Source organism: Callospermophilus lateralis, chromosome 18 (genome assembly GCF_048772815.1).
Source record: "Callospermophilus lateralis isolate mCalLat2 chromosome 18, mCalLat2.hap1, whole genome shotgun sequence".
NCBI lineage: Eukaryota > Metazoa > Chordata > Mammalia > Rodentia > Sciuridae > Callospermophilus > Callospermophilus lateralis.
The window spans coordinates 1,501,516-1,528,755 of record NC_135322.1 but is presented as its reverse complement, the minus strand read 5'-3'; the positions used below and the strand labels follow the sequence as shown (position 1 = coordinate 1,528,755).

Here is a 27,240-nt window from a genome sequence, read left to right as displayed (position 1 = left end):
AACAAAGGGCAGAAAGACTAAGTGAGCGGTAGGTGATCAGACCACACTGACAGGAGCTGGCAGTTCACAGACACACAAGGTGACACACAGGTCACAGCCTGAAGTTCCAAAACGCTTTCCTGATAGAAGTTTACAAATTGAGAGATCATCCTTTAGGAATACACTAAGATTAAGGAGAAAGGGTTTAGGGCCAGAGACCCACTTCAGGAGTGCAGTCGGGGCAAGTCTCTTGGAGTCAGTTTGGTATCGTAAGTCACATTTTTAACAGTCCACTTTTAAGGTCTGTCCTTCAGGCCCCTTCCATAAGTGGGGGAAGTATGTGGGAAGAAAACCAAAGGGCAAGACCTAGTCGTCGGCCACGCCGCACAGTCTGGGCACTGCCCTGTGGAGGGAGCCCCACCCGCACCTGGAGCGGTCCTGTCTCCTTCGTGGATGGTTTTGGGCTACGACTGGCCTGCGATTCCAGCACATACGTGCAGTGCACAGTGCCACCAGGGCCATGACAGGACAGCGTGTCCGCCACCACCCTTGTTGCCCTTGGAGATCGCGCCTGCCTCCCGGCCCTCTCCTGTGGCCGGGTCTGGTCCCTGTAGTGTCTCAGCGTGTCCTTGATCCTGTGCACACAGCCACAGGGCGTGCACCTTCGTGTCCAGTTCCTTGACCTGGTGATGTTGCTCATGCTGCTCCCAAGTGGCCGTGTGTCTTGGCAGTCCGTTTCTCCTCCTCGCCCTGCATCATGCCACCGTGTGGGCACCTGCGGTTTGTCTTCCCAGCCGCTTGTTGAGTATTCCGACTGTTTCCAGGGCGTGTCCAGGGCCTGGGCTCAGGTCCAGGTCCACCAGCCTTGCCCTTTTCCGGCCTGGCTTTCCACACAGATGGGTGGCCTCATCGCCCTGGCCTTCATCTGGAGTCACAGTCTTCCCTGTGTCCCGTGCCTCGTGTGTTATCTCTGTCAGGCATCAAGCCTGGGGCGTGATCCCTTTCAAATCAGTTAGGTCGTGGTGGAGTTTTGAGAGTCCCATTCCTGGTGCGGGTCTTTGAGCAGGTATGCTGGGCAAACACCCCCCTTCTGGGGGCTCCCTTTTCCCTTTCTTGATGGTGTCATTTGAAACCCAGTGTCTGATTTCCATGATGGTTTTGGGGTAGACTGGCCCACCATCTAATTTCTGATTTCCATAATTTCCAGTCCCATTGATCTGTTCTGTTGTATTTGGGCTTTTGGTGGCAGAGTGTTGCAGGGGTCAACTCCTATATTCTTCTCCAGTTCTGTTTTAGCTCTTCCTTAGGTCTGGGATCTGCTGGGGATTCATTTTTATGAGTGGTGTAGGAAAGGGTCCAAATTGTTCCTTTGTGTGGGCACCTGGTGCCCAGCGTTTGTTGAAGAGCTGGGAGGTCTTTAACTTGGTGAACTCCAGTGTATCAACGTTTTTTCTTTTATGGATCGTATTTTTAGTGTCAAATCTAAGATGCCTTTTCCCAAGGCTCTGAAGGCTTCATTCTGAATTTCTTTTGTAATTTGTAGAGCATGGGCAGGGGATAGGAAGGGACAAGAAATGGGTGTGGTGGGCCACCTGTACCCCTGGGGACCCAAGGGCAGCCCTGCTCCTTGGGCAGCTGAGGCAGGAAAACCACAAGTTCCAGGCTGGCCTGGGCATCTCAGTGAACCCATCTCAACGTAAAACATAAAAGGGACTGGGGATGTGGCTCCATGGTAGAGCGCCCCTGGGTTCAATCCCCAGCACCCAACCCCCCCCCCACACACACACACACACAAGAAGGATGGGCAGTTCATCGGAGGGCGGGGCCAGGCCTGGGGAGTCCACAGGCCACCGGCAGCCCGGACTCCATTGCCAGTGCCTTGGGTCTGATGTGAGTGTCCCCAGGATGGAGGTGCGTGAAGGGGAGGCCGAGTGGGGAGGGTGGGGAGCCTGTGGCTCGCTCTTCGGGTGAGAACCTGTGGTGGCTGCAGGAGCTCTGGCCCCACTGGCTCCAGTTGTGCATGCAGTAACACTTACACTGGTGGTGGGAGGAAAGGGGAGCAGCAAGGACGACTGCTAAGTCTCTAAAAATATACTTAAAAATTGTGATAAAATATACATAAAACTTACAATTTTGATCATTTTTAAGTGTGGTTTAATATCATTAGGTTCGGTCACTCTGTAGTGCAGACATCGCCACCATCCACCTGGAGATGTCTGGTCTTGGGACCTGATACCCACGGCTGCTCCTGCCCCCGCCACGGTGGCCACAGCCTTCTGCCAGGCGCCTCCTGCGGGCGACACCTGCAGCCGCTGCCTTCCATGCCCCACGTCTGACTGAGGTCCTGCAGGGGCGTTTTCTTATTAGGCTCACAGGAGAGATGGGGCGTGAGGACGCTCAGAGGGGAGGTGGGGGTTGGGGCGCCCCCAGGGCGTGCGGAGACCACGGGTGGAGCGCAGGAGGGGGCCTGCACCCTGCAGGGTGAGGGTGGCACCCCCAGCACCCCACTTCGCCGCCAATGCTGCCAATTTCTCCCTTTGCCTGACACCCAGAAACCGGTGGCAGGTCAGCCTCGCAGGGGGAAGGCCGGGGCAGACAGGGGGCAGGTGAGGGAGCAGAGTCACCAGTGGGCACGTCACCGGTGGACACTTTAGTACGAGCGAGTGCGGGGGCTCCGGTGCACTGGGCGAGGGTGGAGCCTGCGCGCAGCCTCGGCTGCCCTCCTCCCGGGCGTCGTGCCAATCCATCCAAGCCTCTGTGCGTCTCCGGAGCTCACAGCCCCGCTTCTCCCTCCCCGAAGGGGCGTTTTTTGCCCCCTCGGCCCTTCGGCCACACGCACCCGCACCCTGCTTCCCGGCTCGCCCGGCCCTGCCTTGCCAGCGTCCTGGGCTCCGTGCCCAGTCCCGCTGTGGATGTTCCTCACGGCCGGCATCGCTGACTGCTTCTGTTTTTGTCGTTTTGTTTTGTTTTTCCAGACTGCGGGACTAGACCTGAAATGAAGGCGTTGGATGCTAAGGATGACACGGTGGAGGGCAAGGCACCCGCCAGGGCAGCCTTGGGAGGGCCCGCGAGGACCTGCGCCTGGGCAGGAGCGTGCACGCGGGGCGGCTGGGGTATGGGGTCTCGCGGGCAGCGGCGGCCCGCTGACCAGGGCAGCAGCCTGGCAGAGGGCTTTGTCTCTGAGGACCGTGAGTTGAAGGCCTCTACCACGCAGAGCGGCACCCCTGACCCGCTACCGCTGGAGGTGCCCGCGGAGAAGGGGGCCTGCCTGTTTGGGGCGCGTGGGGAGCGCCCCAGCGGTTCTGACCCTGGCCAGCGCCTGGCCTCCTACGACTGCCGGGAGTGCGGCAAAGCCTTCCGTCGGAGTTCGTCCCTCGTAAAGCACCTGCGCATCCACACGGGCGAGAAGCCCTTCCGCTGTGACGTGTGCGGAAAGCCCTTCATTGAGCGCTCGTCCCTCACCATCCACCGGCGCGTGCACACGGGGGAGAAGCCCTACGCGTGCGGGGACTGCGGCAAGGCCTTCAGCCAGCGCATGAACCTCGTAGTGCACCAGCGCACGCACACGGGCGAGAAGCCCTACGCGTGCCGTGTGTGCGGGAAGGCCTTCCGCAAGACGTCGTCCCTCACGCAGCATGAGCGCATCCACACGGGCGAGAAGCCCTACGCGTGCGGGGACTGCGGCAGGGCCTTCAGCCAGAACATGCACCTCATTGTGCACCAGCGCACGCACACGGGCGAGAAGCCCTACGTGTGTCCCTTGTGTGGCAAGGCCTTCAGCCAGAATATGCATCTGACAGAGCACCGGCGCACGCACACGGGAGAGAAGCCGTACGCGTGCAAAGATTGTGGCAAGGCCTTCAACAAGAGCTCCTCGCTTACCTTGCACCAGAGGAACCACACTGGCGAGAAGCCGTACGTGTGCAACGAGTGCGGCAAGGCCTTCAGCCAGAGCTCCTACCTCATCCAGCACCAGAGGTTCCACATCGGAGTGAAGCCCTTCGAGTGCGCTCAGTGCGGGAAGGCCTTCAGCAAGAACTCGGCGCTCGCGCAGCACCAGCGCATCCACACGGGCGAGAAGCCCTACGAGTGCTACGTCTGCAAGAAGCACTTCACCGGGCGCTCGTCGCTTGTCGTGCACCAGATTGTGCACACCGGCGAGCGTCCCTACAAGTGCAGTGACTGCGGCAAGGCCTTCAGCCAGAGCGCGTACCTGATAGAGCACCAGCGCATCCACACCGGAGAGAAGCCCTACCGCTGCGCGCAGTGCGGGAAGTCCTTCATCAAGAACTCCTCGCTGACGGTGCACCTGCGCATCCACACTGGCGAGAAGCCCTACCGCTGCGCCGAGTGTGGGAAGACCTTCAGCCGCAACACGAACCTGACCCGGCACCTGCGAATCCACACCTGAGCTCAGCGGTGGACTGTGTGTTAACCAGGAGGTGGGGCAGGGGCCGCAGGGCCACGGGCCAGGAGGTCCTGCCTGCGTGTCCTGGTGGCTGACATTGCACCCACACTTCTGCTGCAGAACAGGACGCCCCAGCCCTCCACAGAGGTGGGAGAGAATGGGGATACTGACATGTTGCTGTCCCACAGTGGCACATGCCCAAGACATTGAGGGGCCAAAAGGCAAAGTGTGGTGGGATAGAGCCCAGAGGAAGTGCCTCCTCGCCCAGCCTCATAACCCCACCATGTCCCCTGTAACTCCTGGGCTTTGGATTCCTCAGCTTGAAAATGAGAACACAGTGGCACTCCCCGGGTCACAGAGCACAGCTCACCATGCCCTCCGGCTTGGAGCTCCCCGCCTCCCCTGGCTGCTCTCCTGTTTCTGTCACACACCTCCTGGGAGGCTGGAGGCGCAGGGCAGTGGCAGCCCGGCTCCACGGGGCCATTCAGGACACAGGTTGTCCCGGTCCTACTGAGTGACTATCCCCCAGGGACGTCAAGGGTCTAGGTTCCTGTGGGAGCTGAGCTGCTGCTATACCCAGGGTCCAGCCATCACGGGCCGCGTGATCATGTCACTGAAGGAAAAAATCCACAACTGCAGGAGGGCGCGTCCTTAGTGCCCACGGGCATCCCGACCTTGGAGACATCCGCGTGTGTAGACGTGAGATCTGGAGTCCAGTTGGGTGGTGAACGGCCTCGCTGCCCCCGCCAGGACCCGGCACAGTCTTGGGAATCTCCACGCACCCGCCCACACCCCGTGGCCGACTGGGTGGCAGGACCCGTTTGAGGCTCCCCGCATCCCTCACCCTCTGCCCTCCTCCCTGCGTCAGGGGTGCTGGTGCCCAAGGGCGCCGCCTGGGCTTCTCACCCGCCGCCTGGCGGCCGGCTCTGCTGGCATTGAGCCGCGGCGAGGACTTGGGTTCCCAGATGCCCGGCCAGACGCGGCGGGAGGGAAACTCAGGCACGCCAGGCCTGCCAGCTGGGAGGGCGGCGCTCAGGGCACGGCCGGCCTGTGCCGCGGCCTCTGCAGCCCGACGCACCGCTGCAGCCCGTCATCCACACTGCGCTTGGGGCTGCTGACCGTGGGGGCCATCAGCACCCAGCTCCTGCCCAGCGAGCCCGCAGCCACCGCGCCCCGCCAGGCCCCGCCCCACCAGCCCCACCCACCCGTGTGAGGCCCACCCACGACTGCCCACCCTGCTCTGGCCCCGCCCTCCCGGCCCCACCATTACAGAGGCCGCTTACGCTCAGGTGGGGCGGGGGCGGGTTAATAATCTGGGCCCTCTCACTGCACATGACTCTTCCTACTAGTGTCACTTATTGCGCACGTACGCCATGCGGGGCCACAGAGCCTGGCATTCACCGCAGCCCGAGGTGGCTTTGGCTGATAAATCTGGGAAAGGCCTCAGCAAGATGGGGCGCGTGGTCGGTTTCGCCCCTGCTGGGAAAGGTGGGTGGGTGTTTGCAGCGACCCCCTGTGTTGCAGAAGGGTGGAAAGGTGCAGAGGTGGAGCCGCTAGGAACAGGAGGCGGTGTGTAAACGGGAGGGGAGGTTTGGGTCAGGAAGGGCCGGAGCTACTTTTCCCCTCGCTGTTGGCGGAGCGGCAGAGGCTGTGCCTAGAACGTGGGTGCCTAGTGGGCGAAGCTCTGGGGTGGGCAGAGTCCTTCCTTCCACAGATCCGAGCTGTGCCCCGGCACTGTTGCAGAGACAGGGAATCCCGCAGCGACCAACCCACCCCTGATTTCTGAGCACTGTCGGAGGATGAGAGAACAGATGCAGTGGGTGGCTGCAGCCAGGGAGGGTGGGCCTGAGAGGGTGACGCTGGAGCAGAGACTGTTGGCAGAGGGAAGACCACTCACACACAGCTGGAAGAAGAGCACTGCACTCGTCCACTTGTGCCCGGAGCCATGCTTGGAAGAGAGCAAAAGGGGCCACACCAGGCATCCACCTCAAAGACTGGCCTAGTAGCTTGGGGTTCACCTGGAAGAGCAGCCGGGAGAGGAGTAGAGAGTGAGATGGAAACACTCAGCCACAGTCCTGGGCACGCTCACTCGCCTGTTTTGAAAGTGAGGGGGCTTCAGGGGCCTTCACCCAGCAGCTGCTTACCAATGTCCATGGAGCATTTTGATAAATGAATGATGTGTGTGAGACTAGTAGTGTTTCTCTGCTCACTATCACTCCGGGTGTGAGGTGTTGCATTCAGCTTTGGCCATGTGGCAACTGCTCCAAAAGTTAGTGAGATGCTTCTTCATTGTGGCCTCCTGGACGACGTTGCACAGGGCGTCCCCACCATCCTCACTCAACTGCTGGTCAGCTGTGGGCAGGCTGGTCTTGACTAGCCCGGACTGAGTGACTTGCCTCTCCTCCATGGCTGGTCCGCCAGCAAGTGAGCTGGAGACAGTGCAGGCTGAGCAGGGAGGGAGTTGGGGTCAGGGGCGTGGAGGAGAGAGAGTGGAAGGGGGCTGGAGGAGGAGGCTTCTTGGGGCTTTGGCCTGCTACAGACACCCCAGCATTCACATCGCATTTCACTGACAAGTCCCAAGAGCACCTGGTGCCTTTTGGTGGGAAGAGTTGGAAAATCCACATTGCAAGGAGGCATTTGTCCAGTGAAGGTCACCTTGGCATTCTGCTCCATCAGGCTAAGCATAAAAAGTCAGGAAGAGTATAAAATATCTGATAAACAGAAGACATGACGTTACAGGGACTTTCACCTTATACACTTTAAATTCAGAATTGTTCAAATGTTTTGCAATAAACATTACGTTTTAAAATATCTCGGCATGGAAGTCTTCAAGCACACCCTCCAGCACTGAGAACCCCTGTGTCCATCTCCCAGTTACCACTGTAGCAGTCTGGTTGCATTTAAACATGTCCCTTCTCTGCTGGTTTATTTAAACCCATCCCAGCTACCTCATCATTTTCTTCATCAATATTTCAGTGTGTGTCTCCAACAGAAGAGAACTTAAAAAAAAACAAACAAACAAAAAAAAAAAACTTAACCGCTATATGAGTATCACACCCAACAAAATGAGCAGTCATTCAAAATACCACCTAATGGGCCAGGTCAGTTTCCCCTAGTTTTCTAAGTGATGCATTTTAATGGTTAATTTGTTAAACATGGATCCCAAATAAAGTCTGGAGCTGTGTTTGACTTAAATGTCGTGCATTCTTTTTAAGGCAGGAAAAATAATGTTTTTGGAGGGTAAGAAACAGAAGTACTGTTGAAGTACAAGCATTGAAACATGATTGATATGGTAAATTTTATGTTGTGTGTTTTTCCATCATAAAAACTTGAAAAGATATTTCAAGACTTCAGAACAGCATAGAGAATAACTCACTTCCCGTGTGTTTACCACTCGGAATGACTTAAAGTTTTAGGGCATGTGGGTACATTATCTGATTGTAACAGGAAGCTCTAAGTCACCATATGTGGCATGCAACACATCCACTGCGCTCTGCCCGGGTTTCCTGGCAGCGGGGAGTTAGTTCATTTTGTCTCAATCTTTAAAAAATTTACTTAATTATATGAATTATCATTCACTTAAGAGCTTGTTTGATACCAAACTCAAAAGGATCAAATAAAATGACAAAAAAGCAAGGTTGGTCCCATCTTCTCTTTCAATACCCCTGAGAACTTCTTTCCTCCTTGGCCTCCCCCCCTCTGCCCCCCTGTGGTTCTGGGGGCTGAACCCAGGGGTGCTGTAGAACTGAGCTGCATCCCAAACTCGTTCTGTTTTTATTTTGAGACAGAGTCTCACCAAGTTGCTGAGGCTGGCTTTGAACTTGGAATCCTGCCTCAGCCTCCTGAGTTTCTGGGATTATAGGCATGTGCCACTGCACCAGTCGCGGAGGATTAGTTGCTTTTGAAACCTCCACAAGATGTTGGATGTGCGCACGCACACATACACAACACACACATACACACATCTCACCTGATCCTAGCAGGGCCAGCAAATGAGGGGGTCAGTAATCGATGGCAGGTCGTCCAGCTGCACTGAAGGCGTGATCCAGATTTCCACAGCCACTCTGGAAGCTTCTCTGGAAGAGGCAGAGCAAATGCAGCTGGGCAGCCCACGATGGAGCAGGGATCCTGTCTGGGAGAGGAGGGCTTCTGCAGGGCTCCGTGCACCATCCCCAAGTGCTGCTCCCTGGGGAGCTCACGGGTCCTGGGGTGAGACTGGGAGGGGAGGAGGTGTGCCTCTGGGTAAGGCATGTGTCCCGTGGGTAGGACTAGGGCAGGCGCCGGAGCTCTCAGTCTCTGGCTTGAGTCAGGCTGCCACCCTGCCCTCCACGTAATGTGGCCCTGTGGACACCAGCGGGCTGCGTGGTGGGTGCCGAGCATTGGCGGTCAGGGCGAGAAGGCCTTTCATTCCCGCCTCCGGGGGCTCAGGGGCTTCATTTCTTCCAATATCTTTTCAAAATCACGATTTCAGTTCTCGAGAGTTAAGTAAACACAGTTTCCCTGTCGAAGGTCAAGGGCATCCACAGGGTGAGATCTGCTGCTGCCCACCCTTCAGCAGCCCGCCTGCTGTACAGGTGAGGGTGCTGCTGGGGTTGGCTGCAGGTGGGGAGTGACTGGTTTGACGACTGCATTCTGGACGCAGGAAGAGTGTGGTGTGCAGAGCGTGGGGATGCGGCGTCTCGGCCTCCCTGCCCTAGTGGGCCTGGGGAACATCGCCCATCTCGTGTGACAGTGCCAAATGTGTCAGCTGCTTACTGTGAGCTGTGTGCTGATGTCGGTGAGTAGTGATGATTAAATGCCACATTTCCTTAATGCTACGGTGGCTTTCTTTTTTTTTTTTAATTTTAGCATTTCTCACATTGAAATATGTCTGACAGTTATCCATACACTTGGATTCTCTTTTTTTAAGACTTAAACAACTTGGGCTGGGGATGTAGCTCTGTCACAGAATGCTTTCCCAGCATGTGTGAGGCACTGGTTTTGATCCTTAGCACCACATAAAAACAAAAGCATGCTGTCTATCTACAACTATAAAAAATTTTTAAAAATTAAACACCTAATTGTATAAGCAACACATGTGGAAGCAGAGCTGTCTCACTGAAGGCAGACCGTAGTCAGGAAGAAAATCTAGGTTGCATCCTGAGATTCACCTGAAATAACAGAGCCACCCTGTCTAGTCTGGTCTCCGAACAACAAAGCATGAGCGCTTCCTGAAGGCTGGACTCTGGGTGAGGCGGGTTAACCCCGAGCCTTTCAGGCTGAGATCTGAAGGTGTCACAAGCCCCCTGGACACGCTGAACATTCGATGAAATTACCATTTTTAAGTTGTGTAAGAACACACATAACATTGGTGAGCGTGGAGATCTCATGGGTTTTTGAGTTTTTAATTTGGCAAGTCTTCACATACATTTCTGTGCACCCATAGAAGATATCTGACCAGGTTTTATGTGCTGAGGGGTTCCTTACAAGTGACATCAGGTTACATCTGCAGTTCTGTAACTTGCTTCCCCCACAGGTGTGCCTTGAGACCTTTTCAGATCTGTAGTCTGCAAAGACTTGTGGAAGTAGGATAACAACATTACTGGGTTGATGGGATCTTGGTGGAAACACAAAGCTGCTGTGTGACTTGGTCGTAATGGTTCTCTTGGGGACGTTAACCCTACCACCCCTGCTGCTGGGATGAACCCAGGACTTGGCACGTGACATGCTAGGCAGCCTCCCATCAGCCTCATCCCAGCCCCTGGTTATATTTTTACTTTGAAACAGAGTCTTGCCAAACCTCCTGCTGACCTTGAAGGTGCCTCAGCCTCCTGAATTGCTGGGATCACAGGTAAGCACCACCACACCTGGCAGCTCATCTTTTCTGAGGGGGTCTTCAGGGGAGTCCTGTGGTCAGGGATGGATTGGGGGGTGCGTGTCTCTGCAAGCCGTTGGCGGCTCGCTGCCCTGTGGCTTCGGGCCTGGCTCCTGGGTGGCTGGAGGCTTCAAGGTTTTACCTCGGGGCAAGTTTCCCTGTTGGTCATCCTTCTCCCCCTGCAGTATTAGTGGAACAAGAAAGACTGTGGGGACAGATTGCCCTGGTTAAATCCTGGCCAAACTATTTGCAATATGAATTTTCCCCCTTCCAGAGAGGCCAAGGGCCCCAAATGACTGCTCTTTGGAAATACCCCGAATGCCAGCCAGTTTGAGAATGGCCCCTGAAGGAGGTGCATCCACAGAGGGCAGTCCTCCCCTCTTCTCTTGGTGGGATGACATACGACAGGGTTTCCTGATAGGTGCTCCAGGACACTGCCTTCCGAGCCATAGTAGATGCACAGAGGAGGGGACCAGGGCTGGGGCTCAGTCACCAGGGGTTCCATGATCGTGGGTGTCTCACCCGGCCAGATCAGGAGCTGTGTCCAGCCAACCGATGAGCTCGGTTGAGGTCACCCATTTTCTTTTTAATTTAGTGATTTGCCAAGATTAAGATTCACGAGGGTCACCTTTCATTTTTTAGCCCTTCAAAACAGCACCCATGGAGCATCAGGGATGTGCTAAGAAGGGCTGCAGGTGCTGGACACTCAGGGTGAATTAAAAACAGCTCATACACCGGGACCCCAAATTCCAGAGGGCAAGACAGGCAATAAGCAAGAAAAAGTATAGAATGTGGTGAGCTCCAGTGTCTTCCGAGAGCTGGGGACGGCAAATCCACTGGACCAGACGTGGCACGAGAAGGCATTAAAGTGGGCTTGGAGCCAGATCTGGGTTCTCTCTTAATTCACCAGCACATAGTGGTGTTTGTGATGTGGGAAGTTGTGGCCTTCCCAGTGATGATATTTTTGTAAAGAACAGACTTGTTCATTCATTCATCAACCATTTTGAGTGTGGGTGGGTGTTATGCCAGGAACTCATTCTTGAAGAGCATGCACAATTTGGAACCCACAGAATTCAAGACTAATCATAGCAAGGGGTGGTGGGAATGTCTATTCACCAGCTAAAGTGATACTAAAATAACAAGCACAGCTTACGATGTGCATATTTGGCTCTATTTAAAAATGTGGACTTTTGAGGAATTTAAAAATTGCACATCTTCTTATCATTTCAAAAGCTGCCACCCAAGCTAATGGTTTAAGAATTTTCTAATAAAATCTAGTCATGCTGCATTTCTACAAAGTGGCAGTCCTACTCCTCCTGTGACCCCACCTGCGTGTGCCTTGCCAGTCCCGTGTGTGCACAGCCCCCTGCGCCCCACTTCCTGCTTCTGCTGAATCCTGGACAGGACTCATCGCTTGCCCGCGCCCAGGCTGTTTGGAAACTCGGTGTAACTGATGGCAGTGGACTTGCGGCAGGCCCTGCTGTCTAAGTGCCAGAGCTGACTCTAGGAAAGCACTCTGCAGCCTTCTTCCTCGTTTGCCTCCATCCCACTCCTGCAAGGTCCCCAGGGAGCAACAACTGGGCTTTTCCCGGGGCGTCCCCTCGGCGGGAGCGAGCAGGATCAGCACCGCGGACAGCTCCGAGGCCGGTCCTTCAGCAGGGCGTGTTCCGAGATGTGGGAGCTGCTGGGACCCGTTCCCCAAAGCCACCCCTAGAGTCTCAGGGAGGCGAGTTCGCGTCAGGCAGTCCTTCCTGGGCCACGCCTAGAGGCTCGGGTGTCCCAACACTCAACACGCCCATAAGGAAACTCAATTTTCCCTCAAAGGACCCTTGATCCTAGTCAGCGCCCCCAGGAGCCATGTGTCCCCTGGGCTCCACCTGCAGCTCCACCCAGGACCGCCTCCTGCCTCCAGGCCAACTCCGGGGTCACCTCTTCCAGGGCAGGCGTCTCCTCCTGACCCTCCCTCTGCCCCTTCCCAGCCACCCCCAGCAGGTCCAGTAGGCCTCTCAGAGCCCGAGTCCCAGCGCACCGCAGCCAAACGCAAAGGCCTCCCTGGGCTCCCAGGACCTGGACGCCCCTCCGCCCCTCCGCACCCACATCCCATCCCCCCTGCCTGGCCTCCTTGTCCCTTTGAACCTCCTGTTCTCTGTCATGGACTCTCTCCTAACTGGCTCCTCCTGCCCTCAGGTCTGAGGGCAAAGTGTCCTCTCCCGCTCTGGTGGAGGTCCGCAGACTGCATTCCATCTTACATTCCTGGCCTGCCCTCCCTGTTGTCTGCTCCCGAGGCTGGAGTGCGGGCCGAGGTCACCCAGAGCTGCAGCTGCCAGTGGTTTAATAGCTGTAGAGTGAACAGGTGGGTGAGTGGGTGCACAAGTCCCCGCCCACAGCCACCTGTCTCCCCAGCTAGCGTGGAGGTGCCAGCAGCCCTCACATTCTGTAGAGCCTCGTCCAGGGCCTGAGGGTCGCATCAAGCTCCCGAGACCACCGGGGCTGGGTGGTTCCCTGGCAGGCTTCACACGTCAGGAACACAACCAGAAGGGCAGGGCCCAGGGGCATGCTGGTTTCCCTCCACCCCTCCACTGCCCAAGGCCCCACGACCAGCTTCATCTGCCCCGGGAGGGAGCAGTGCTTCCAGCTACAGCGGTCAGTCTGGATTTACTTCCATTTCAGGTTTTGACCATGAGATGGCCTCTCCATGCAGAGGGCAGCAGTACAGTTTCCTCTTAGAGGCCGTCTGAAAAGGTCTCGGGAAATGAGTCCAAGTGAAATAGAAGTGCGAGGTCAGTAGTACTACAGATGTGGGAGGGGGCAGTCTTGAAGGAGGTGTCAAGCAGTGGGATTCCCCAGTGCACCTTCACTTTCTTCCTTTCCTACCGAAGGCAATGATCTCCCAAGAAGCCCTTCGGTTACATTCTTTCCTCTGGGACTTTATTGTAAGAAATGTAAGGATCCAGCCAGGATCCCCCATGCTGAGAACCCCGTGTTCGGTGATTGCAATGATAATACCAGGGGCTTTTGTTGAGCACTTAATATGTGTGAGGTGCAGTCACTAACTCATGATGCTCAGACACCCCGCAGATTGGAGCCATCACGGTCTGCACTTTGCAGGTGAGGAAGCCAAGACCCAGTTAACATGACAGTGTGCACTTGGAGCTGTCTGGAGGTCCAGCTGGACCCTGTGGCTCCTAAGCTGGGCAGTGCCCTGGCCCTGGCCCTCCATTCCTCATGAGCAGAGGAAGCACCGAGGGTTCATGAATGCCTTACTCTTCAACTCATCTCTCCTCTTCACACTCTGAACAAATGTGCCCTGTACCCTTCTCTGACAATGGGGACGATAATGACTAGCATTATTGTCCACATAATGTATGAAAGGGGCCTTTGCTGACGGATCTGCTGGAAGAATGATGTGGTTTGGCTGCCTTTCTGGAATACCAGTGCAATTCAACTGTCTACCCATTTGGAAAAGAAAAGCAAATCCTTACTTCACAGCATTAAACAGATATCCAGAAGATTCAAGTAACTACATACAAGACAGTAATGTGTGGCATCACACAAAAGGTGTGTCTGTGAGGTCAGGGGAAGAAGGATATTTTAAATAATACATAAAAGCAAAAAACAAATTGGATTCTTTTCAAAATCCAAAACTTCCAGCAATGTGTAAAGAAAATGAAAAGGAACAGGGTGAGTAAATATTCACCACAGACAGACTGACGGGCACAGGATTAAAGTCTAGAATATAGAAAGATCAACTCTGTATAACAGCCACTAATACAGGGAGACGGACAGGTGACTCACAGGAGAGAAAGTGAACCTGGTCAACACACAAGCTAATTTGGCTCACTTTGTTAGTAATCCAGGAAATGAAAATAAGATTTCCAAGCAAAACCGACCCGCACCACACCTGGGTTAAAATGTTGAGAAATGCGGTGTAGCTCCCCAGGGCAGCCGGCAGCGCTGCTCTAGGAACGGTGCGTGCCACCTGGCCCTGGGGGAGGGTGACCATGAGCAGCTCCTCTCTACAGAACGGGAAACCGAGGCACGGAAGTGGCCAAGTCCGCTCCTGACCTCCAGCAGGCGGGTCTCAGGTTCCCAGGGGCCGTGTGTAGAACAGAAAAGTATGCAGGGGCGTGTGCAAAGCTTTTGTCCTTAGTGCGACTGCAGCCGGAGCGCGAAGTGACCTACGTGCCCCTCAGCGGGGGATGGACGGCTCATCCCACTCCGGCTGGACCCTCAGGGCCTGCCCAGGACCTCCCGGTCCCGCAGCCACGCAGCGCGCACTTAGTTCTGTGGTCCTTCCTCCTCCGCTCCCTCCAGGTGCAGGCTCCAGGGCGGGGGAGGGAGGAGGCTGAGGGAGGAGGCTGCCTTCGCTCCCCTCTCCCCACCTCCCACCTCCCACCTCCCACCGCAGCCTCCGCGTCTGCGCAGCCGCAGTCCGCAGCGCCGGCTCTGCAGCGCCCCGACAGGGTCTGGTTGGGGAGGGTGAGTCCTTAGAGGGACCCCGCGGCGGGCAAGGGGAGGGGAGAGGGGCTGGGGGCGTGGGCAGGGGCGGAGGCGTGCGCGGGTGTGACTCGAGAGTGTGTTTGGGTCCAGGGCGAGGCGCGGAGGCTCCCGGGGTGGGGTCTGGAGAGGGGGGCTTCTCAGGCCTTCAGTGGGAGGGGCTGGGGGCTCTGTCCAGGTGGGTCCCTTTCTCCGCCAACCGGGTCTGCCCACCCGCCTGAGGGTTGCGTGAATCTCAGCTCCGTGGGAGGCGGGAGGTGGAACCCCGCACGGAGGAGCGCGCATTCGGGCCCTGGCACCGCGTGGTGCGCGCACGTGCGCGCGGGTCTGGGGTCCCGGGTCTGTGTGCGGCCCTCTGCCTCCGGAGCCCGCGTGCGCACCTGCGCGTGTGTGTGCCCCGCGCTGGCCAGGAGCGCGCTGGCCGGGAGCGCAGGCTGTGAAGCCGCACCGTGCGGGATCCCGCGCTCCCTGCGCGCGTACCTGGAGGGCCGGCCCGGAGGGCTGGTCCCGCAGGTATTGGCATGTCCATGTTGTCGAGGGTGCTCCTTCTCTGGCCTCTCCGCCCTTTCACCGAGGACACCACGAGGCTGTGAGACGCGGGCCCCTCCTTCCTCGCCTGCTCCCCTCCGCATCCCCTATTGACCGGTCACCTGGGTGTGTCACCTCTCCTGCCTTCATGCCCCTCTTCCTGGGCCTCCTCCCATGATTATCGTGTCTCCTGTTAAAAACAAGAAGAACAAACAGCACCGACCTCCTGGGAGTGGCCTCCCTCACACACTCTTATCTATGTGTGTGTATATAATTTGGTTTTCTTGAGAACAGTCCGTGCTGAATCCTCGCCTCTCCTGCCGGGCACTTGCCCTCAGCCGTCACTGAGGCTGCGAATGGCAACCTCAGGGTAGCTCAGCTTCATGGCCTGTGCTACTTGGCTCATCCACTGTCTTCGTCTTAAACATCTGACATAGTCGTGGACATTCTGAAATGCAGAGGAGGCCCGGCACGGCGGTGCCCACCTGTAATCCCAACAGCTAGCGGAGCTGAGGCAGGGGGATGGCAGGTCCAAGGCCAGCCTCAGCAACTTAGAGAGATTTTCTCAAAATAAAAAATAAGAAGGGGTAGGGATGCAGCTTAGTGGTAGAGTGCCTCTGGGTTCGGTCCCCTGTGCCACAAAAATAAGATAAAATGCACAAGACATCTTCTGAGAAAAGGAGACTTCGTCTTCTCTGGACAAGCTGGAAGGCTCGGGAGGCTGCTGGGTCACCCGGGGAAGCGCTCTCCTTGTGCCACCACCCTCCCTCTCCCCTTAGTGGTCAGTGCCCTCTGGGTCTGCGTGCCTTTTTCACTGTCAGAGAGTGGAAGTAAAGCCAGAGGGCTCTTTGTCGTTGCTTTACACTATTCCGTTTGTGTTACTGCCAAACCTCGGGATGCGTTTGGGTTCGACCCTGACTGGCAGGTTCTGACCGCAGGCACTCAGGCAACTGCTGTGCCGTTGACCCTGTCTGCTGCCTGCCCTCCAGGAGGACATGGGCTGTTGAGGTCTCAGATTCAAATTCCATGCCCAACACTCAGCAGGGCTCTGGTGCCAAGTTCTGGCTGAGAAACAGTTGGAGAAGGAGGTGACGCTGGACCATCCATGGGTGGCAGATATTTGCAGGGTCCCACGGAGACAGTGTTCACACTCAGCCTTGAAGGACGGCAGGGTCTGCTGCCTTCTGCAGAGACCGTACCTAGATCACCTTCTGTCTGGGTAGGAGGCCCAGCGCCTCGGGGTCAGCCGTGAACATCGGGCCTGGGGGTGGGGGTGACCTGGGCCAGGCAGCAACAGTGAGTGGGCACCTCCACGCCTTGCCTGAGCCCTGTGCCTCTCACTCCGGCAATGCCCGCTCACATGCCCCCCATTTCCCCTGTGAGTCAATCCTCGTTTCTCCTCCAGTGGTTGTGTTTTAGCACCTGCGATAGGCAGAATGCTGACTTCCAGAAGATGCGCGGGTCCCAGTCCTCAGCACACGTGTCGGCGTCTGGTGGCCTGGTGAGGAGCACCGAGGTTGCAGATGAGATGTGGGGACTCATCAGCGGGAGATGAGCAGATGCGCTGGGTGATCAGGTCAGCCCCGGGGGATCGGAAGTGTCCTCAAGCAAGGGAGAGGGAGACAGGAGGGTCAGTGTGAGAGTCGAGTGTCATTGCTGGCTCTGGAAGTGGAGGAGGGCGCAAAAGGGGGTCTGATGGTCCCCCGAAGCCTCCGTAGGGAGCACTGCGTAGTCCCAGTGACACCCACCTCAGACTTCTGACATGTGGAATAGTAAGATGATAAATCTGTGGTAACGTGTTACAGCATCCAACTCACTCCGCCCTACAGGGGTCCTTAGTCAGCCTTCCCCATGTCACAGTGCAGGTGGTGCAGCAGAGCCATTCTGAACAGCATGAGGACAGCGAGGGTCGTCCCCAAACCAGAGTCACTCACATATCGCAGCAGATACGCGGCAGACCACAGATGCGCTCAGGACACTTGAACAATGGTACCTGGTGCCCTTTTTTAGTGAAGTATAAAAATCACATAATGTGAATTAAACGTGACGCAGATTCCAGTGAAAGCAGAGCTCCGTGAACACAGTGTTCAGGCACGTGGTCACTCAGACGAGAGGGAGCCGCTCCGGCCAGTCCACGGGCCAGCCCAGCATGAGTCGGGCTCTGACTTCCCTCCACACCAGTGCATCCCACCCGGTCCACACACAGAGCTGGCCCTTCTCACACACACACACACACACACACACACACAGCTGGCCCTTCTCACACACACACACACACACACAGAGCTGGCCCTTCTCTCACACACACACACACACACACACACACACACACACAGCTGGCCCTTCACACAAACACACACAGAGCTGGCCCTTCTCACACACACACACACACACACACACACAGCAGGCCCTGCACACAAACACACACAGAGCTGGCCCTTCTCACACACACACACACACACACACACACACACAGCTGGCCCTTCACACAAACACACACAGAGCTGGCCCTTCTCACACACACACACACACACACACAGAGCAGGCCCTTCACACAAACACACACAGAGCTGGCCCTTCTCACACACACACACACACACACACACACACACACAGAGCAGGCCCTTCACACAAACACACACAGAGCTGGCCCTTCTCACACACACACACACACACACACACACAGAGCTGGCCCTTCTCACACACACACACACACACAGAGCTGGCCCTTCTCACACACACACACACACACACACACAGAGCTGGCCCTTCTCACACACACACACACAGCAGGCCCTTCACACAAACACACACAGAGCTGGCCCTTCTCACACACACACACACACACACACACACACAGCTGGCCCTTCTCACACACACACACACACACAGAGCTGGCCCTTCTCTCTCACACACACACACACACACACACACACACACACAGCTGGCCCTTCACACAAACACACACAGAGCTGGCCCTTCTCACACACACACACACACACACACACACAGCAGGCCCTGCACACAAACACACACAGAGCTGGCCCTTCTCACACACACACACACACACACACACACACACAGCAGGCCCTTCACACAAACACACACAGAGCTGGCCCTTCTCACACACACACACACACACACACACAGCAGGCCCTGCACACAAACACACACAGAGCTGGCCCTTCTCACACACACACACACACACACACACACAGCAGGCCCTTCACACAAACACACACAGAGCTGGCCCTTCTCACACACACACACACACACAGAGCTGGCCCTTCTCACACACACACACACACACAGAGCTGGCCCTTCTCACACACACACACACACACACACACACACAGAGCTGGCCCTTCTCACACACACACACACACACACACACACACACAGCAGGCCCTTCACACAAACACACACAGAGCTGGCCCTTCTCACACACACACACACACACACACACAGCAGGCCCTGCACACAAACACACACAGAGCTGGCCCTTCTCACACACACACACACACACACAGAGCTGGCCCTTCTCACACACACACACACACACACACACAGAGCTGGCCCTTCTCACACACACACACACACACACACAGCAGGCCCTTCACACAAACACACACAGAGCTGGCCCTTCTCACACACACACACACACACACACACACACACAGCAGGCCCTGCACACAAACACACACAGAGCTGGCCCTTCTCACACACACACACACACACAGAGCAGGCCCTTCACACACAAACACACACAGAGCTGGCCCTTCTCACACACACACACACACACACACACACACACAGCAGGCCCTGCACACAAACACACACAGAGCTGGCCCTTCTCACACACACACACAGAGCTGGCCCTTCTCACACACACACACACACACACAGCAGGCCCTTCACACACAAACACAGAGCTGGCCCTTCTCACACACACACACACACACACACAGAGCTGGCCCTTCTCACACACACACACAGAGCTGGCCCTTCTCACACACACACACACACACACACACAGCAGGCCCTTCACACACAAACACAGATCTGGCCCTTCTCACACACACACACACACACACACACACAGAGCAGGCCCTTCACACACAAACACATACAGAGCTGGCCCTTCTCACACACACACAAACACACACAGAGCTGGCCCTTCACACACACAGAGTAGGCCCTTCACACACACAGAGTACACTTTTTGTACACATACAAAGTAGGCCCTTCACACACACAAAAACAGAATAGGCTTCTCACACACACACACACACACACAGAGATCAACCCTTTATACACACACACAGAGTAGGCCCTTCACAGGCAAACACTTCTAGACTTTTCACACACACACAGAGTAGGTCCTTCACACATTCAGACATGGAAAGGCTCATCACACAAACACACTGAAGGGCCTTCACACACACAGTACGGGTTCGTCTCACACACACGGAGTAGGCTCTTAACGCACACACAGAGAGCAGACACTTCACACACACAAACAGATATGCCTTTCACACACACCCAGCATAGGTTCTTCACACAGACACACACAAATAGGCCATTCACATAGAGAACAGGAGGCCCTTCAACACACACACTAATAGAACCATCACACAGACAGTAGGCCCTTCCCACTTCCACAGAGGAGGCCCTTAACACATACACACACACACACACAGAGCAGGCCCTTCACCCACACACACAGAGTAGACCTTTCACATACACACACAGAGTAGGCCCTTCACACGCACCACAGAGTAGGGCCATCATACGCACACACAGAGTAGGCTCTTCACCCACACACAGAGTAGGGCCATCATACGCACACACAGAGTAGGGCCATCATACGCACACACAGAGTAGGCTCTTCACCCACACACAGAGTAGGGCCATCATACGCACACACAGAGTAGGGCCATCATATGCACACACAGAGTAGGCCCTTCACCCACACACAGAGTAGGGCCATCATACGCACACACAGAGTAGGGCCATCATATGCACACACAGAGTAGGCCCTTCACCCACACACACAGAGTAGGGCCATCATACGCAGACACAGAGTAAGCCCTTCACCCACACACAGAGTAGGGCCATCATATGCACACACAGAGTAGGCCCTTCACCCACACACAGAGTAGGGCCATCATACGCACACACAGAGTAGGACCTTCACCCACACACAGAGTAGGGCCATCATACACACACACAGAGTAGGCTCTTCACCCACACACAAAGTAGGGCCATCATACGCACACACAGAGTAGGACCTTCACCCACACACAGAGTAGGGCCATCATACGCACACACAGAGTAGGCCCTTCACCCACACACACAGAGTAGGCCCTTCACCCACACACACAGAGTAGGGCCATCATACGCACACACAGAGTAGGCTCTTCACCCACACACAGAGTAGGGCCATCATATGCACACACAGAGTAGGACCTTCACCCACACACACAGAGTAGGCCCTTCACCCACACACACAGAGTAGGGCCATCATACGCACACACAGAGTAGGCTCTTCACCCACACACAGAGTAGGGCCATCATACGCACACACAGAGTAGGCTCTTCACCCACACACAGAGTAGGGCCATCATATGCACACACAGAGTAGGCCCTTCACCCACACACAGAGTAGGGCCATCATACGCACACACAGAGTAGGGCCATCATACGCACACACAGAGTAGGGCCATCATACCCACACACAGAGTAGGCTCTTCACCCACACACAGAGTAGGGCCATCATATGCACACACAGAGTAGGCCCTTCACCCACACACACAGAGTAGGGCCATCATACGCACACACAGAGTAGGGCCATCATACCCACACACAGAGTAGGCTCTTCACCCACACACAGAGTAGGGCCATCATACGCACACACAGAGTAGGGCCATCATATGCACACACAGAGTAGGCTCTTCACCCACACACAGAGTAGGGCCATCATACGCACACACAGAGTAGGACCTTCACCCACACACAGAGTAGGCCCTTCACCCACACACACAGAGTAGGGCCATCATACGCACACACAGAGTAGGCTCTTCACCCACACACAGAGTAGGGCCATCATACGCACACACAGAGTAGGACCTTCACCCACACACAGAGTAGGGCCATCATACGCACACACAGAGTAGGACCTTCACCCACACACAGAGTAGGCCCTTCACCCACACACACAGAGTAGGGCCATCATACGCACACACAGAGTAGGACCTTCACCCACACACAGAGTAGGCTCTTCACCCACACACAGAGTAGGGCCATCATACGCACACACAGAGTAGGACCTTCACCCACACACACAGAGTAGGCTCTTCACCCACACACAGAGTAGGACCATCATACCCACACACAGAGTAGGGCCATCATACGCACACACAGAGTAGGGCCATCATATGCACACACAGAGTAGGGCCATCATACGCACACACAGAGTAGGCTCTTCACCCACACACAGAGTAGGGCCATCATACGCACACACAGAGTAGGCCCTTCACCCACACATAGAGTAGGGCCATCATACGCACACACAGAGTAGGCCCTTCACCCACACACAGAGTAGGGCCATCATACGCACACACAGAGTAGGACCTTCACCCACACACACAGAGTAGGGCCATCATACGCACACACAGAGTAGGACCTTCACCCACACACACAGAGTAGGGCCATCATACGCACACACAGAGTAGGACCTTCACCCCCACACACAGAGTAGGGCCATCATACGCACACACAGAGTAGGGCCATCATACCCACACACAGAGTAGGCTCTTCACCCACACACAGAGTAGGGCCATCATATGCACACACAGAGTAGGCCCTTCACCCACACACACAGAGTAGGGCCATCATACGCACACACAGAGTAGGCTCTTCACCCACACACAGAGTAGGGCCATCATACCCACACACAGAGTAGGCTCTTCACCCACACACAGAGTAGGGCCATCATACGCACACACAGAGTAGGCTCTTCACCCACACACAGAGTAGGGCCATCATACGCACACACAGAGTAGGGCCATCATACCCACACACAGAGTAGGCTCTTCACCCACACACAGAGTAGGGCCATCATACGCACACACAGAGTAGGGCCATCATACGCACACACAGAGTAGGTTCTTCACCCACACACAGAGTAGGGCCATCATACGCACACACAGAGTAGGCTCTTCACCCACACACAGAGTAGGGCCATCATACGCACACACAGAGTAGGCTCTTCACCCACACACAGAGTAGGGCCATCATACGCACACACAGAGTAGGGCCATCACCCACACACACAGAGTAGGGCCATCATACGCACACACAGAGTAGGCTCTTCACCCACACACAGAGTAGGGCCATCATACGCACACACAGAGTAGGCTCTTCACCCACACACACAGAGCAGGCCCTTCACACACACAGAGTAGGTCCTTCACCCATACTCAGAGTAGGCCCTTCACCCACACACACAGAGTAGGCCCATCACATGCACCACTGAGTAGGTTCTTCACACACACACAGAGTAGGCCTTTCAAACACAAAGAGAGAGTAGACCCTTTACACACACAGAGTAGGCCCTTCACCCACACACACAGAGTAGACCCTTTACACACACAGTAGGCCCTTCACCCACACAGAATAGGCCCTTCACACGCACACAAACACAGAGTAGGCCCTTCATACGCACCACAGAGTAGGCCCTTCACACACATACACAGAGTAGGCCCTTCATACACACACACAGAGTAGGCTCTTCACACACACACAGAGTAGGCATTTCAAACACAAAGAGAGAGTAGGCCTTTCACACACCCCTACAGATAGGCCCTTCATACACTTACACTTTTAGGCCCTTCACACACACAGTAGGTTTTTAACACACACAGCATAGGCCTTTAAAACACAAAGTCTTAATAGGCTCTTGACACACTCACACACAGTGAGCCTTTCATACACACACAGAGGACGCATTTCACACACACACACACACACAGTTGATTCTTAACACACAGAGTAATCTCTTCACACACACACACATACACACACACAGGCCCTTCACACACACACAATGAAGGCCTTTTACACACACAGAATAGGCCTTTCACACACAGAGTAGGCCCTTCACACACACACACACACACACACAGAGTATGCACTTCACATACACAAAGTAGGTCCTTCACACACACAGTGTAGACCCTTCAGACATACACAAAGTAGGACCTTTACACACCAACACAGAGTAGGCCCTACACACACACACACAGTAAGCCCTTGACATATACACACACAGTAGTCCCTTTACACACACAGAGAGAGTAGGCCCTTCACATACACACAACGCTGATCCTTCACACACATACACACAACACATAGGCCCCTCACGCACACACAACACATAGGCCCCTCACGCACACAGACACACACATGCACACACACAGAGGAGGCTGTCCACGCATGAGTTCCCCATCTTCCAGCCAGGGATGGATAGGTCAGAGAGCAGTGGCCTCCGCGTGCGCACAGGGTCTGGTCTCGGTGGTTGTTCTATACCCGAGACACTGAGCTGTGGTTGCAGAGTGTTATCAGTCACCTAGACAGAAGTCAAAGCCCACTGTAGGGTGTGCAAACAGTGCACCAGTTTACACAAGGAACTGGAGCTGCCACAGGTCTTGGTGTGTGCAGGAAAGTGCAGGGTACCAATCCGCAGGGATGGCAAAGAATGGCTCTCCCACTCTCTACTTTGTCTGTCCGTCTGTCTGTCTATGTATCTGTCTATCCATGCATCCATCTATCTACCCACTTGCTTACCTAGCTACCTACATACATATCTACCTACCTACCTACCTCCCTACCCTCCTACCTCTCTCTGTGTCTATCTATTTATTCATCCATCTATCTAGCTCTCTATCTATCCATGTATCTATCTACCTATCCATCCATCTGTCCGTCCATTTATCCAGCCATCCATCCTCTCTATCTCTAGCTCTTTACCTACCTATCTCTATCTATTCATCCATCTATCTTGCTATCCATCCATCTACGCACCAACCTACCTGCCTACCTACCTACCTACCAATCGTCTATCTATCTACCCATCCATCTGTCCATTCATCCATCTCTATCTCTAACTTTCTACCTACTACCTACCTATCTCTCTCTACCTATTCATCATCCATCTATCTTGCTATCCATCCATCCACGTACGTACCTATGTACCTACCTATCTACCTATCATCCATCTATCTATCCATCTCTGTCTCTCTGTCTACTCATCTATTTGTCCATCCATCCATCCATCTCTATCCCTAGCTATCTACCTACCTACCTACATATCTACCTATCATCCATCCATCCATCTTCTCTATCTCTCTGTCTACCCATCTGTCCATCCATCCATCCATCAATCTCTATCTCTAGCTACCTACCTACCTACCTACCTACATATCTACCTATCATCCATCCATCCATCTATCTCTATCTCTCTGTCTGTCTACCCATCTATCTGTCCATCCATCTATCCATCTATCTCTATCTCTCTATCTACCCATCTATCTGTCCATCCATCCATCCGTCTCTATCCCTAGCTACCTACCTAGCTACCTACCTACATATCTACCTATCTATCATCCATCCATCCATCTACCTCTATCTCTGTATCTACCCATCTATCTGTCCATCCATCCATCCATCTCTATCCCCAGCTACCTACCTACCTACCTACCTACCTATGTATCATCCATCCATCTATCTATCTTTTTCTATCTACCCATCTATCTCTCCATTCATCCATCTCTATCCCTAGCTATCTACCTACCTGTCATCCATCCATCCATCCATCCATCCATCCATCCATCCATCTCTCTCTATCTACCCAGCTGTCCATCCATCCATCCATCTTTATCCCTAGCTATCTACCTACCTATCATCCATCCATCCATCTCTCTCTGTCTACCCATCTGTCTGTCCATCCATCCATCCATCCATCTCTATCCCTAGCTATCTACCTACCTATCATCCATCCATCCATATCTCTCTCTCTATCTACCCATCTATCTGTCCATCCATCCATTCGTCTCTATCCCTAGCTATCTACCTACCTACCTACCTACATATCTACCTATCTATCATCCATCCATCCATCTATCTCTATCTCTCTATCTACCCATCTATCTGTCCATCCATCCATCCATCTCTATCCCTACCTACCTACCTACCTACCTACCTACCTACATATCATCCATCCATCCATCTATCTTTTTCTATCTACCCATCTATCTCTCCATTCATTCATCTCTATCTCTAGCTATCTACCTACCTATCATCCATCCATCCATCCATCCATCCATCCATCTATCTCTCTCTATCTACCCAGCTGTCCATCCATCCATCCATCTTTATCCCTAGCTATCTACCTACCTATCATCCATCCATCCATCTCTCTCTCTATCTACCCATCTGTCTGTCCATTCATCCATCCATCCATCTCTATCCCTAGCTATCTACCTACCTATCATCCATCCATCCATCTATCTCTCTCTCTATCTACCCATATATCTGTCCATTCATCCATCTCTATCCCTAGCTATCTACCTACCTACCTACCTATCTACCTACTTATCATCCATCTATCCATCTATCTATCTCTATCTCTCTGTCTACCCATCTGTCTGTCCATGCATTTATCCTTCTCTATCCCTAGCTACCTACCTACCCACCTATCATCCATCATCTATCTATCTCTGTCTCTCTATCTACCCATCTATTTGTCCACCCATCCATCTCTATCCCTAGCTATCTACCTACCTACCTATGTATCATCCATCCATCCATCCATCTATCTCTATCTCTCTGTCTACCCATCTATCTGTCCACCCATCCATCCATCTCTATTCCTAGCTACCTACCTACCTACCTATCATCCATCCATCTATCTATCTCTATCTCTCTATCTACCCATCTATCTGTCCACCCATCCATCCGTCTCTATCCCTAGCCATCTACCTACCTACCTACCTATTTATCATCCATCCATCTGTCTCTGTCTCTCTATCTACCCATCTGTCTGTTCACCCATCCATCTATCCATCTATCTCTGTCTCTCTATCTACCCATCTATCTGTCCACCCATCCATCCATCTCTATCCCTAGCTATCTACCTACCTACCAATTTATCATCCATCCATCCATCCATCTATCTCTGTCTCTCTATCTACCCATCTATCTGTCCATCCATCCATCCATCTCTATCCCTAGCTACCTACCTACCTACCTATTTATCATCCATCCATCTGTCTCTGTCTCTCTATCTACCCATCTGTCTGTTCACCCACCCATCCATCCATCCATCTATCTCTGTCTCTCTATCTACCCATCTATCTGTCCATCCATCCATCCATCTCTATCCCTAACTACCTACCTACCTATTTATCATCCATCCATCCATCTATCCATCTATCTCTATCTCTCTGTCTACCCATCTGTCTGTCCATCCATCCATCCATCTCTATCCATAGCTATCTACCTACCTACCTACCTATTATCTATCCATCCATCTATCTCTGTCTCTCTATCTATCCACCTATCTGTCCATCCATCCATCCATCTCTATCCCTAGTTATCTACCTACCTACCTATTTATCATCCATCCATCCATCTCTATCCCTAGCTATCTACCTACCTACCTATTTATCATCCATCCATCCATCTCTATCCCTAGCTATCTACCTACCTACCTACCTATCTACCTACCTATCATCCATCCATCCATTTATCCATCTAGCTCTCTATCTACCCATTTGTCTGTCCATCCATTAATCCATCTCTATCCCTAGCTATCTACCTACCTATCATCCATCCATCTCTCTCTCTCTCTCTCTCTCTCTCTCTCTCTCTCTCTCTCTACCCGTCTATCTGTCCATTCATCTATCTCTATCCC

The 27,240-nt window shown here is 54.2% G+C and overlaps 1 protein-coding gene across 1 annotated transcript in view; it reads left to right on the top strand.

Moving 5' to 3' along the window:
• Positions 1–4,390, top strand: part of LOC143383466 (uncharacterized) — a 37,677-nt gene extending 33,287 nt beyond the window's left edge. The window contains exon 9 of the mRNA XM_076838072.2: positions 3,362–4,390. Coding sequence (XP_076694187.2) covers positions 3,362–4,390 — 1,029 coding nt within the window. The remainder of the gene's footprint in view (positions 1–3,361) is intronic.
• The last annotated feature ends 22,850 nt before the right edge of the window (positions 4,391–27,240 follow it).